Source organism: Eulemur rufifrons, chromosome 16 (assembly GCF_041146395.1).
Source record: "Eulemur rufifrons isolate Redbay chromosome 16, OSU_ERuf_1, whole genome shotgun sequence".
Taxonomy (NCBI): domain Eukaryota; kingdom Metazoa; phylum Chordata; class Mammalia; order Primates; family Lemuridae; genus Eulemur; species Eulemur rufifrons.
In genome coordinates, this window is record NC_090998.1 from 96,008,801 (window position 1) to 96,022,092 (window position 13,292).

The 13,292-nt window shown below is 57.2% G+C and overlaps 1 protein-coding gene across 9 annotated transcripts in view; it reads right to left on the bottom strand.

Moving 5' to 3' along the window:
- The window catches only part of BRD1 (bromodomain containing 1), a 51,343-nt gene that overhangs the window by 14,428 nt on the left and 23,623 nt on the right, over nt 1-13,292 (bottom strand). For 5 of the 9 annotated variants that reach the window (XR_011235730.1, XM_069490745.1, XM_069490742.1 and 2 more), the window contains 4 exons: nt 9,361-9,492; nt 8,852-8,980; nt 8,050-8,362; nt 4,875-5,132 (listed from right to left, as the gene is read on the bottom strand). Coding sequence is in view for 8 of the 9 variants with exons in the window: in XM_069490742.1 (XP_069346843.1) it covers nt 4,875-5,132; nt 8,050-8,362; nt 8,852-8,980; nt 9,361-9,492 (832 nt within the window). In the remaining variant the exon portion in view is untranslated. The remainder of the gene's footprint in view (nt 1-4,874; nt 5,133-8,049; nt 8,363-8,851; nt 8,981-9,360; nt 9,493-13,292) is intronic. The other 4 variants (XM_069490740.1, XM_069490743.1, XM_069490741.1 and 1 more) reach the window with 3 other exon arrangements.

Here is a 13,292-nt window from a genome sequence, read left to right on the forward strand (position 1 = left end):
ACTGGCTGGGTGGAAACTCAGTTGTCAATAACTGCTACGTCCTTGTCCCGAGCTTCCGCATTTCCCTCCAGCCTCCAGGGCCAGCAGGTGTCTGGGAGCACCGGCCGGAGGAGCCACAGGGACTCACCCTCACTCACTTCCTGCCTCCTCTTCCTCCTCGCCCTGTCCTTGCGCTGACCTTGCGCTGAGCTGCTCACTGTGATCCCTGTGGCCTGTGGGGCCGAAGCCAGCAGCCAGCCTCACTCAGTCTTGGCCTCGGCAGCACCGGGCAGTGGAAGATGGAACCTGAAGGAGCCTCATCCCAGCCGAGCACCGGGCACCCCCAGGGCCCTCCCCACGCCACCTCCGGCCACCTCTCCAAAGCTAGGGAACCTCAGACCCGCCTCCCAGTCCTGCCGGGCAGCAGCCACGCACAGGAGCCCTCCTCCACCAGGGTCCACACCCCTCCCACCTCGAGCTCTTGGCCCAACCAAGACGCCCCAAGCCAGACCCCCGACCGTCTCCGCACCACAGGGACGGCCTAATCTTACTGCCCAACCAGGAGTCGCCCCCGGTACTGCCTCGGCCAAGCACACTCGTCCCCAGCCTGTCCTGCGCCCGCCCCGCGCTCAGCCCTGTCCCCGCCCTTGCCTGGCCCGAGGGTTCCAGGCCCATCCCCACCCTGCGCTGAGCCCCGCGCATCCTGTCCCCAGCTGTCCCCGCCCTGCGGTCAGCTCCACGTACAGACCAGGCTGCTGGCCCCAGCACGAGGCTCACAGGACGCGCTCCCGAGGGCTGACCGAAGCACCCAGGAGGGCAGTGGTCAAAGGCAAAGGCCACTCAGACGTCCAGGGGCAAACCCACCCCCACCAGCCTGAACCCACACGCAGGCCACTGAACCTCCTGTGCCTCACTCTCCTCGCCCACAAAGAGAGAACACAGCGGCTGTGCCGGGCAGCGCGGCACCCCAGACCCGCCCCAGCGGAGCCAGCCTGACAGAGCAGCTGCCCAGCTCTGTCCCGTGAGCGGAAGTCGTTTTGCACGTTAACACGAAGCTATGAGAATTCCTTGAGGCAGCTCCTTGCCTACTAACCATTCTGTGTTTTATTAACTGCATATGAGAGATGCTCAGTTAACTTCCAGAACAATCTGTGTAACAATCAAATGTAAGACAGTCTCAGACCTTGCAAATATAAAAGTCAGTATCCTAGAGTTCCACTCATTGGTATTTATCACACCTACAAACAGCAAAAAGGTTAACCATACAGTGGTCTCCCACACAGGCTGCCGGATCTAAACTAGCTACTCTGCAAAACCCGAAAGGCCCAGGGAGCGTGCGGGACAGTTCCACGGTGTTTCCCCGCCAGGCCACCCGCCCACCACACAATCAAATGTTGCCTTACCAAAGCCACGCAGGCTTCGGAAAGTCACAATGCAGTGCACAGGGACACTTTCAGCACAGGACTAGCAACCTCACCGCCCCTACCGCCATCCTGCCTGGCAATTCTGAAGGGATAAAGCCACAGACACGGTACATTTTAAGAGCAAAAATACAAAATCCTTTCATGACCAACAGGACAGCGTGTTCTGCTGTGCACACAGCCGTGCCCCACGGAGCTGCACTCGACTACAGGGGACTCTCTGGAGCCTTAGGCAAGGGGGAGGCCTGTCCCCCGTGACTTGAGATCCCGACAACTTGACATGCAAGCCCCGCTCACCAGCACACCGTGGAGACTCTCCTCCCAGACACCTGCCTTCGAGACTGCGCACCTGTTAGTCCACTGAAGGCAAAGCTCGAGCACAGGGCGGACCAAGAGCTCAGCAAACCAACTCCTGCAACTCGCATCAGCGACTCCCCTTCGGCTCGGCCCTCGCCCTGCGCGTGCTCAGTCGCCAGGCGTCGGCAGGGCAGGGCCAGCTGATGAGAGCAGCCCGAACCCCGGCGCTAAGCAGACTGAGTCACAGCGACAGCACAGCCCTAGGGGTCCCGAGGACAGTGGGGACCACTGCCATCTGACAACCCAGGGACGTCTCCTTCCTTCAGAAACCAGAGCCTCGGGGCCAGGCTCCCACAGCTATCCTTGTTCAAGCTGCTTCAAATGGAACAACATAAATGCTACATAAGCATCGTTAAATCACAACTTTAGTGAGACTCTGTATTGGTCATTAAGGAATTATGACTTTTTTAGGTGTGATAATATTGTAGTTATGTTTTTTGTTTTTTTTTTTTAGACAGAGTCTCACGCTGTTGCCTGGGCTAGAGTGCTGTGGCGTCAGCCTAGCTCACAGCAACCTCAAACTCCTGGGCTTAAGCGATCCTCCTGCCTCAGCCTCCCAAGTAGCTGGGACTACAGGCATGCGCCACTATGCCCGGCTAATTTTTTTCTACTATATATATTTTTAGTTGGCCAGCTAATTTCTTTCTATTTTTAGTAGAGACGGGGTCTCACTCTTGCTCAGGCTGGTCTTGAACTCCTGACCTCAAGCGATCCACCCGCCTCGGCCTCCCAGAGTGCTAGGATTACAGGCGTGAGCCACCGAGCCCGGCCTGTAGTTATGTTTAAGAAAAAGAAAGGGGCCATATGGCTTAGGAGAACGTGCCAAAACATTTTTTAAATGTCTGATTCTTGGTTTTTATCCCATAATAAGGGTCACGAGCTGACATTTCTGTACAACTAGCCAACGTGTGTGTGGCTGTCCCTGCCCTTCTCCAAGGGGCCCTGCCACTCCTGCCCCCAGAAGGGCTCTCAGCCCACCTGCCTTCCCGTCCACCTGCCTTCCCGTCCACCTGCCTTCCCGTCCACCTGCCTTCCCGTCCACCTGCCTTCCCGTCCACCTGCCCATCAGTGAGGGGAACCTCACTGTAAGCACAGTGTCAAGCCACTCCTTGCCATCTTTTGTCTCAGATCTCACTTTGTGTATGCTTTAAAATGACCTCAGGGCTACTTCCAAGGGGCCCAGCTGCTCCTGCCCACAGGGAGGGTGTGAGGAACCCACTCTCGCAGGGGCAGGCGGCCCACAAAGGGTCCTCAGCCCTGACGCCAGGGCCGCGGAGGCGGTGCTGGAACAACTGACAGAGAAACCTGCTGCTCTGCAGCTAAGAGGGCAGGGCTGCGTGGGGGCAGCTTTCCGGGATAGGGCGTTTTGATGATGGTGAACTGAGGACAAACCTCTTCCCCAGCTCGCCGAGCAGGGCAAGCAGCACACGAGCACAGTCCGCCTGAGGGACGCCCGCGGGTCCGAGGACCACGCACGGCCAGAGGACAGCTCAGGAGGTGGGAAGAAGATCTGCCACGGGCCGGAGGAAAGCAAAGGCCATGAGAACCAGGTAATGATGCCACCTGGACCCCCTGGGCACAAAGCGGGCAGCCCCAGGTCCCGGGTAGGCCAGAGGGCCAAGGGCTCCTGCAAGCAAATGCTCCTCAGAGAAAACACACCAGGATCCGCAAAGGCAGAGCCAGGGTCACGGGCTGGTGATGAAGGCTTTTCAGAGAGCAGACAGCAAGGGTGTTGCGCAGTGAAAAATAAAGCCTTTATTCTCTGGCCCTACTACCATTTAGATTACCCAAAAGAGAAGGTCTAGAGTCTGGGTCTTATGCTAAGGTGACCTAAACAAAAGACTCATAAAACTGAAACAAAAATGGGTATAAATGAGTGAAAAAATGGTACATGATGAATTCTTAGCTGTATACACAGGAGGTAAATTTCTAAAAGAAACAAAAACTTCACGGTTCTAGTTCTAGTTCTAGTTGCCTAACACGACAACGGGACAAAAAGAAGTCACAGGACAGGAAACGGTGCTGAGTTCAGAGGGATCAGAGGCTGTCATGCCAGGACCCACAGCACTGGCCACCGTGGCGCCTCCGGACAGGACACCGCGTGTCGCTGCAAGGACCGAGGCAGAACTGCGCGTGTGGACACACATGTCCGCCAGAGGTGGCAGTTTTTATTAAATAGTAAGTTAAGGAACAACTGCATGTGTGTCTTGCTTTAACTCTGCTCTTCGTGTCTGGATGTGCGGTAAGTCGGGGTAAGTCTAAGTCGGGAAGGTAAACCACCTGCTGGCTGGGGGGGTGGGGGGGAGGTCTGGGGCTCCAGAGAGCAAAATAAACCGGGCATCACTCTTTGCCAACTTCTCCATGCTTAATGTGAGTTTTCAGAATTTTCACCTGAAGTTCCCTTTTACAAACACGGACCTGCCACCTCTGCCCTCCGGCCCAGCCAAGACACACACAGGCAACTCCTCAGGGAACCAGCTCACCACTCAGGGTTCACGTTCTGCACTGGACCCCACTGGCTTCCCAGTGGGACATGATTTCTTCTCCTGTTTACTTCCTGTCTCACAACCATCCTACTGCCCAGCTCCATCCCCAGACAGTCTTCAGTTACTATGACAACAAGCCACCACCCAGGGACAGCTGTCCAGAGCTGCAGGCCTCAGCAGAGCCTCCCCACCCTCCACAGGCCAGGGAAGAGCAGTTAAATGACAACAGTTTAAAACGGCCCTTAACAAAGCTGCCTCAGGTAACCTAGTGCATAAATGGCTCTCCCTCAATTTACAAAGTACAAGAATACTTCTTACTCTCATCTACAATTTAACTCTTTAACACAGTGTAAGACCTAAGTCATTCTTTTCAAACAGTTTTTCAGGCTCAAGTTGAGAGAAAAAATTTTATTCTGTGCCCCAAACTTTGTGAACTATTTAACTGAAAACCCCAGCACAGGCATCCCCGCTGTGCCGCCTTTCTAAAGGGGAGTATTGAGCCGTGCACTCCGTGAACTCCACGTGCCTAGCGGTGAGCACGCGTGGCACGCACGGGGGGCCTGGGACGCCAGTGTCTGCGCCTCAGCCCTGACTGGCAGGGGGCGGGCGGCCTCACGCAGCAGCGGCTTACCTTCCTCGCCCGTCTCCAGCCCCAGCGGAGCACCGTCCTCTTCAAAGCTGCCAGTACCTGACCCCGCGGGGGGCTGGCTGTGCTGCTGGCTCAGCTTGTTTCGGAGAAGAGCGATTTCTTTTTTGAGCAGCTTTGCCCGCTTGCTCCGCGAGCCGCTGGACTTCATGGCGCAGGTGAGGTCGAGCATGTCCAGCAGCTCTCTCAGCTGCTCCTCCAGGCCCATGTGGGCTCTATTGACAGGGTCCAGCAACCTGTCCACTGAACCAAAAGACATGAGCGTCAGTCATCAAACCCCTGCTGCACCCGAGAACACCTCGCTAGTCCCACCTTTGAAATCACCCTTGGCCAAGGCCCCAGAGTGGCTGCTGAAGAGACACAGGCCCTCCCCCTCGCTCTAACCCACGACGGGGCCGCTGCTACAGAGAGACGTCAGGATGCACCTGATGGAGAATTGCTAGGCCAGCTAGGGGCACTGTGCAGACAGTGTCACTGCAGCAGGGGCATCGTCCAGGTGACACCTGCAACCTGTCCTGAAACACGACTCAACCAAGTCCTCCTGTGAAAACATCCTGACTGTTCGAGTGAGGGTGCAACACAAAGATCACCAGACATGTGCTCCACCACCCGGCAAAGCTCGAGATGGACCTGTGCTGATTCTGCAAACACCTGGCGATTTGCAAACGTGTTAACCTGGGGCTGTCTGCACATCATAAATGCCGTCTTAGCTGAAGTCTTCAGAGGTAGATCACTGTGTGGCTTTATTAAAACTGGGCTGCAAAATTCACAGATCATTCTGCATTTCAGGCATGTTTACTACAAAGTCCCTCGCAATTTCAATAAAACACTAAAATTTGTAAAGCACAAATAACCTTAAATTAGTAGAGAAGATGGCCAAGAAGCTACTCTTTAGAGCTACTTAAAGATAACACCAGAGCAAGAGAAAAGAAGGAGAGAAAAAAAAGACTGTCCAGACATTAACGAATTCACTTCCCTCTAGAAACAAACGTGCTACAGACAGCCCCTGTCTTTCTCATGAAGGCACAAGGCGCCAGCAAAGAGAAGTAAATATTAACACCTAAAACATGATCGTCCAAGACTTGCACTCACAACATCACTCTGAACAAACTTCACAGACACAGTATTTTTTAGAGACAGGGTCTTGCTCTGTGGCCCAGGCTGGAGCACGGCGGTGCCTCACAGCTCTCTCCCACCTCGGCCGCCCAAGGTGCTGGACCGCAGGCGTGAACCACTGTGCCCAGCCAAACTTCACAGACAACACCTTGAAAACACTCAAACAGAATTCACATCATTCGAAGCCCCAAAGAAAAAGCCTCCTGACATCTGGGTTTTGTTAGGCAGCCCAGAAGCCCCTGTGTCTGTGCCATGGGGCGCCGTCACCAGGGCTCAGGCGCTGGGAGGGGTGCGGGGCACCCTGGGGAGCAGCCCCGTGGAGGCACAGGGTAGCCCACTGACTCATCTGTTTACACCCCCTGTTTATTTCTACTGAGGGAGAAATAAATTGGTACTTCTCATCCTTTTCTGCTTAGCAAAAAGCCTGGGTGTAGAAATTTACCTGCCATCCATTATCTGAAAGGTGTCAACAACCAGAGGCCCCCAAGTCCTTTCTGTTCAAAGGCAGAGTGGCAGGAGCCGAGGGAGGGGCTGGGGAGCCAGGGGGCACAGGACTCCCCACCGAGCCCAGGCAGGATGCACGCTGGGTCTTCCCGCCTTTAAGGGCCGGCAACCAGCAGCCATCCTGAGCGCAGCCACGGCGCCAGTCGGCCTCCGAGAGCTGCTGGCCAGCAAGAGGTCCACGCTAGGCAGCGGCTGCTGAAGGCAGGACACTCTGGGAAAGAGTGAGCACATGGAGGCCATGGCTCGCTGTGAGGGGCTCTCAGCCTTGCGCCACTCAGGACCCCTAGAGATGTCTCAGAAAAGCCGGCTCTGATTGGACCAGCCTGGGGAGCACAGACACAGGACCTACAGCTCTACCTGGGTTCACTGAGAGCTGCCAATGGGTTTTGGGCTTGCACTTGTTTTCCAAATTTTTCCAAGAACAAGTGTTAATCTTAAAATCAGAGACAAAAAATAAAAATATATTCCCATTCCTTAAAAAAAGAGTACAACCTACCCTGCATGCTCTAGATGCCTGAGCTCTGGAGGGAGACAGTCCCACTGTGCTGGGCACAGGAGGCGGGAACTGCTGCCTGTGGGGGGAGCAGAGGGACTCCCACGGCCCCCAGCTCAGCCAAACCCCACGACCCACGCACACGGAGGGAGGGGCGGTGCGTCACCGAAGCACGGCTCATCCGGAGGAAGGTCAGGCCAAGAAATCAAGGACATGAGACCTTCGGATACATGAACCAGACACACCAGGACTTGTGCAAACAACTTTAAACTCAGGAAAACCATGCTTTGAGGGGCTCTGTCAACCCATCTGGACAGTTCACGCAATTCGACAAATGCTACCGCCAGCTTGACAAGCGAGGCACGGTGAGAGACAGCCCTGGTTTGCGAGGATCTGTCTACAGAAGGGAGGAGGTGGGTGCTCAGACAGCCACGTGTGTGCCGGGGCAGCCGAGATACCCAGGCCCAGGCTGGAGTCTGGGAGGGCTGTGGGCACAGCGCACGGAGGCCCCTTCTGCAGCTGGTGCAAACCAGGAGTGGAGAGGCCACAGGCACAGCCAGACCTCCTCTGGCTGCAAGTGGACCAAGGCCCGCTCTGGGGGCAAATCCCCAACCAAACTGCTTTCTTGGGCTGTGTGATGGAGACCTGGGCTGCCCCAGGACAGCCACTGGGCACATGGTCTTTTAAGCAGGCATGTGCGCTGTGGCTGGTCTGAAATGAGATACGCCACGAGCCAGACACACAGCAGGCAGCAAAGAGGACGAACACCAACAAAGCACACCCGCGGTGACTGTGACGTTGCTCTCAGGTTGAAATCACAATGCTTTGGACATACTGAGTTAAATAAGATACATTATTAATATAAACTTCACCTGTTTCTTTTCATCTTTTAGTGACGCTACTAGGAAATTTTAAATGACACATGTGGTTGGTGTTGTTTCTCCTGGACTGTGCCGACGCAGAGCTGGCGACACAAAGCAGGACAGAGCCGTCCTGCAGGGAGGAGCATGCTCCCGTCTCTCCTCGGACCCGGCGCCCAGTTCTTACCGTCTTCCCAGGAGAAAGGCCGCCGGGGGGCCGCAACGGGCCGCTCAGGCAGGTGCATCCCCGAGGCCTCTTCCAAGCCGATGCTGTCCACCTGGCGCCGGGCCTGCCTCAGAACAACACCGCCCTGATCACGCAGCCTCACTGCGGCTCTATAGAACACGGTGTCCCTGGCATTGTACTTCATGCAGTTATCTACAATGAGATCAAAATCCTCCTCAAACTCATGGAGGTTTTTATACCCTTGAGCTTCTAACCGTTTCCTCATTGTGGCAAAGTCCATGGGATGTTTAATGTGATCCAAATAATCTGGTACCTAATTTTAGGGAGGAAAAATAATCATTTACAAACTAAAAAGGACACGTAGCGTATTCTATATTTATTACTCCATATAACCAATAACCCACCCCTCCTAGTTGAGAGCCACACACGCGCACGCTCACACACACCGTACAGACTATCTCTCACAGCTAACGAGAGGCAGCAAGGAGGCCGGTCGGACAGGAAACCCACGTCCCTGCAGGGCCCTCCTGACCTAGGCTCCTTCCCAAAAGCAGGTAGCGGGGCGCTGGCGGGACAGCTGCTGAGGGCCCCGGCTGAAGGGAGCCTCCAACCCCTTACACTTCCAATATTTTACAATGAAAGATATCACTTTTATAATTAAAAAAAAATTTATTAAATAAAAATGAGAATTAAAAATAGAAGTAACATACTCTACTTAGTTACAGATTTACTAATCAAACAGCAGCACAAATCCACACTATCATACGTGCGAAGGGACAGCTGGGCAGCCGTGAACACCCACCTCCTTCAGACTCACGGGCTGGGCGAATATCTTTGCGGGGTCCTTCTCCTGCAACTGGTCCAGGACCGAGCGCAGCAGCACGGTCAGCGGGGTGAGCCGCAGCTCCATGGCCACCTGCTCCAGCTTCACCTGTGAGGACAGAGGAAGTGCCCAGCTGTAAAGAGCTGCACGTGAGCAGGCGCTGTGGCCACACAGAAGCTCGTGTCTAAGCGCCCCAGCCTCCCACAGGCACCTGTGCTTCTTTCAAGGCAGAGGCACTGCCGGCCTCCACGAAGGCCTCGCAATCCAGGACAGACGGTCAATGCGACCCTGGCCTGGAGCAAGGCACTCCCATGGGGTCAACAGTGGGGCGGGGACACGCAGGGAGGTGGGCAGCACTGAGGCAGACAGAGGGCAATGGGCAGGGCTGCAGGTGCCTGAGGGCGCACCTGCTCTGCCGAGAGCTGCTCAGGGCATTTCTACCTCGTCTCGGAGACCAACGGAGGCCTCGGTGCCCTCCAGGGCCTCACCTGCTCACGCTTGAGCTTTTCCCGCTTGCGCAGGAGCTCGATCAGCAGGCGGGCACGCTCCAGGTCGTGCCGCAGCCGCTGCCAGTACTTCAGCTTCTCTTTGGCGGCTTGCATCTCCTCATCGTTTTCTCTCTGAGAAAATTAATTGAAAGCTTTCCTCAGTCAAACCGAGAGGCTCTCCCTACAAAGGGCCTCAGATACCTGCACAGGTGAGAGAGACCCCGGGAGTCTGTGCATGTCGGAGCATCGCAGCATGGGGTCCCACAGGCCTACCCTGGAGAGGACATGGACTGCCCCTCAACAGACGTCCCCCAAGACAGCACCGTGGCGGAGGGGACGGAGAGGAAAGCTGGGAGCTGGCCCCAGGGCACAGGATTCGCCCTCCAGAGCAGGAGACTCTGCAAGCAGGGAGGGGCGGGGCCAGGTCAGGAGAGTGGGGCAGGACTGGGGGCGGGGCCAGGTCAGGAGGGCGGGGCCAGGTCAGGAGAGCGGGGCCGAGACACGAGGAAGCTAGGATGGACCTCTAGGATCCTGAATGAAGGGAGCAGCCGGGAAGACGCCAGGGCTGAGCCCACCGTGGCGTGGACGGCGCTGGCGGGCCAGTCTGAGTCCCTCGCCCCTGAGCGGCGGACGTGGCTGTCACAATCGGCAGCACGTTTTTCCCTTCCGCGGGGTCAGAGAGCATGCCCCACAGCACAGGCCCCGCCCCACAGCCCGCAACCAGCCACTTCCACTACAAAGAAAACCTAGCCCTGTGACCACACGGAAGGTGGTGGGAGGCGGCCAGGGCTGCAGGACCGATCGGTCCCGCCTTGGCCCACCCCCGCTCCCGCGCCTCCCAGGACCTGGGCGGGTCGAGGAACCTGCCCCACAATGCGGGACCATTCCTGCCCCAGGCGTCCCTCTCCATGTCCCCTCACAACCTCGGGAAACACGCTGGCCATCTGCAGCCCTGGCCCAGCCACTGCCAGGGGTTTCCTAAACACCCTCCACACTCCAGACTGCTCTGCCCCGGGGGGTCCCACCCGCCCCTGCCCCAGGCCGCAGCAGCCGTCTAGGGCCCAGGCCGCAGGTGTGCTTTGAAAGATTGAGACTCCGAAAGCAGAGTCGCTGTCGCGGAGCCTCACACAGCAATGAGAGGAGCACAGATGACGGAGGAGAGGGAGGCACAGGGGCTAAAAAGGGCCTGGGGAGCCGAGCCCTGCGTCCCCACCTCCCCAGATCGGGCTTCACCACGCCAGGCGGCTGCAGCATCCACTGCAGTACAAATCGCCCAGCTGATCTTAAACGTTACTGAGAACTCAGGCACGAAATCTGGGCTAACAGTAGTATCATCCACACACACAGCAGTAAATACATAAAAAGGTGGATTCAAAAACCAAATTCCCAGGCAGGGTGCAGGGGCTCACATCTGTAGTCCCAGCACTTTGGGAGGCTGAAGCAGGAGGATCTCTTGAGCCCAGGAGTGTGAGCTGCAGGGAGCCGAGATGCTGCTGCTGCTCTCCAGCCTGGGGGACAGAGCAAGACCCCGTCTGTTTAAAAAAAAAAATGCCCTGGAACATGTGAAAATCACTTTGTCCATCTGTTTGAAATAGACGCTTCTGAAAACATCCACCAGAAGGTGTCTGGCCTGGGAATCTCGTGGGAAGTGGAAGAAACCTGGTAACACCAACAAGCCGCCTTTGCTGACAGCAAACTTGCTGCTCCCTGACCTGGCTGCAGGGGCCCCGCACTCCTCCTCCCGCACGTGGCTGCTCCGTGACAAAAGGACCCCAGAAACAGGCAGCCTCATCCACTCGAAAGCACCAGGTTTCCTTCCTCTGCCCTGGAGTGCTCGTTATTTCCCACATAAACATCAGTTCTGGAAGATTCCTACAGCAGGACAGAGGTGAAGTGATCTCTAAGAAGGGAAAGCGCAGAAGCGGTCGCCCAACGCCAGGAATAAACGCGAGCGCCATGGTGCTTCTGCTCCACACACACAGGGAGGAGACGCAGTGCTGGGATGAGGGTGGTCAGAATTCTGCAGTCAGATGAGACCCCCTGTGCGGCAGGGACAGGCCACTCGGGGTGAGGGCTCTCAGGGTGCCCACTCGGGTCCTGGGACGCTGCCAAGAGCATAACACCCCAAGGGCAGCAGGTCCAGCACCCCCAGCCCCAGGCCTCCCAGCAACAGGGCCAGGCTCCTCTGCTGAGCCCAGTGCCATCTGCAGGAGTGCCGGACGGGCAGAGGCCGTACAAGCCGCACAGCAGCACCCCACACTGCTCCAAGGACAGACACCCCAAAAGCGAGCTGGGGGATACACTCCCAGGACAGGAAGGCAGGACGAAGGCAGCAGGCACGGGAGAGGTGCCACCCTGCGTGTGCAGGCAGACACACCGCCACACGCCCAGAGCTCGTGCCACACCCCCACGGTGCACCCGCAGTGCCCGCCACATGCAGCGGCGCGAAGGCCCTAGGAAAGAGCCTGCCTTCACCGACTCAGAGCCTGTGGAGACCCTGCCCACACAGCCAGGACAGAGTGCTGCCGGGGGTGGCACCTGCCTACCCCCAGTCACCAGGGGAAGGGGCCTTGCTTGTCCTCTTCAGGGCTTGGCTGAGGGTGACGCGCGCGCGCACACACACACACACACACACACACACACGTGAATCAAATGCTGACATCACGTATTTCTAAAGTTTAAAAACCTTGAAACCACACCAAGCCTTGAAAGTCCCTCGCTGGGCTGATGGAAAAGCATAGTCTCTCCCCTCCCCCGACGCCCCTGCCAACCCAGGGGCACCTTCGGGGCCCGTGGGCTCAGCCGTCTTTGCGAGGCCCTCGCCCTCTGCAAGGCAAGCTGCCCCTGCTCCCTGCTCTCACGCCCCTGTGTGCGGCTGCAGCTCCCGGCTGCTGCAAGGCCCTCAGGCTGGGTCTGCTCAGCGCCCGGCCCTCACAGCCATGCCCACTGGCCCAAGAACTCTGCTGCAGAAGACCTTGGCCTGCACTGCTCCAGTGAGCCCCCCAGATGGACAACCCCTGTAGGGCCACTGTCACTTTACACAGACTCTGCCTTTTGTGGCTCATCCCATGGCATCAGCCCCAGGCGAGCTGAGGTCTGGATTCTCCATTCCTCCCAGCACAGCCCTCTCTTCCACTTCCCACCACTGCAGTGAAGACTAAAGCCCCCAGCCCACCATGCCCCCTCCCCCCACACTGCTCATCACGTCCAAACCTCACGTCTTAAAGCCCCTTTTCCCATGTGCCTGAGGCCCTGGGGGGCTGCAGTGTGAAAGGGATGGCAGAGAGATGACCAGCGACCGACGTCTCACACCATGGGATGCAAAACGTAGCTGACTCATTCAACCACAAAGTATTCACCCAAGCCTCTACTCTGCGCCAGGCACTTTTAAACAAAGCCTTCTCACTCAGTAGGGGCCGATCTACAAACCTGAGCAGCCTCCCAAGCAGTAGATTCCCCCGGACAGACGTGCCACGGTCAGCCCCGCAGAACACAGTGGAGAGGTGACCTAGGGGCTGGACGCCCGGGAGGCCCCAGAACACTCCATGGCCAAACACTTGTGGCACTGAGAAGTCACTGCCCCAAGGTCCCTGTGGGAAATGAGGACTCCACCACCAGAATGGGACCCACAAGCTGCACCCTGCTGGACCCAGACAGCAGCCCACAGTTCACTCACGACTGCTAGAGAGCAGGCCTGGTGACCCCACGGAGGACAGCAGCGGCCCCAGGGGCTTAACCGAGCTCACTTCGGGCACCAGAACCCGGTGCTGGTTCTGCAGCAGCGCCTCTGAGACAGAAGCCCCGGCAGCCACACGGGATCCAACTGTGAACACTGCAGGCCGCGGCTTCTCTCAGAACGAGAGTCACCGTTCTGTAGCAGTTTGCCAAATCTGTTTTGTGCCCAAGGTTGTAGTAAAAACGGAGTCCACAGG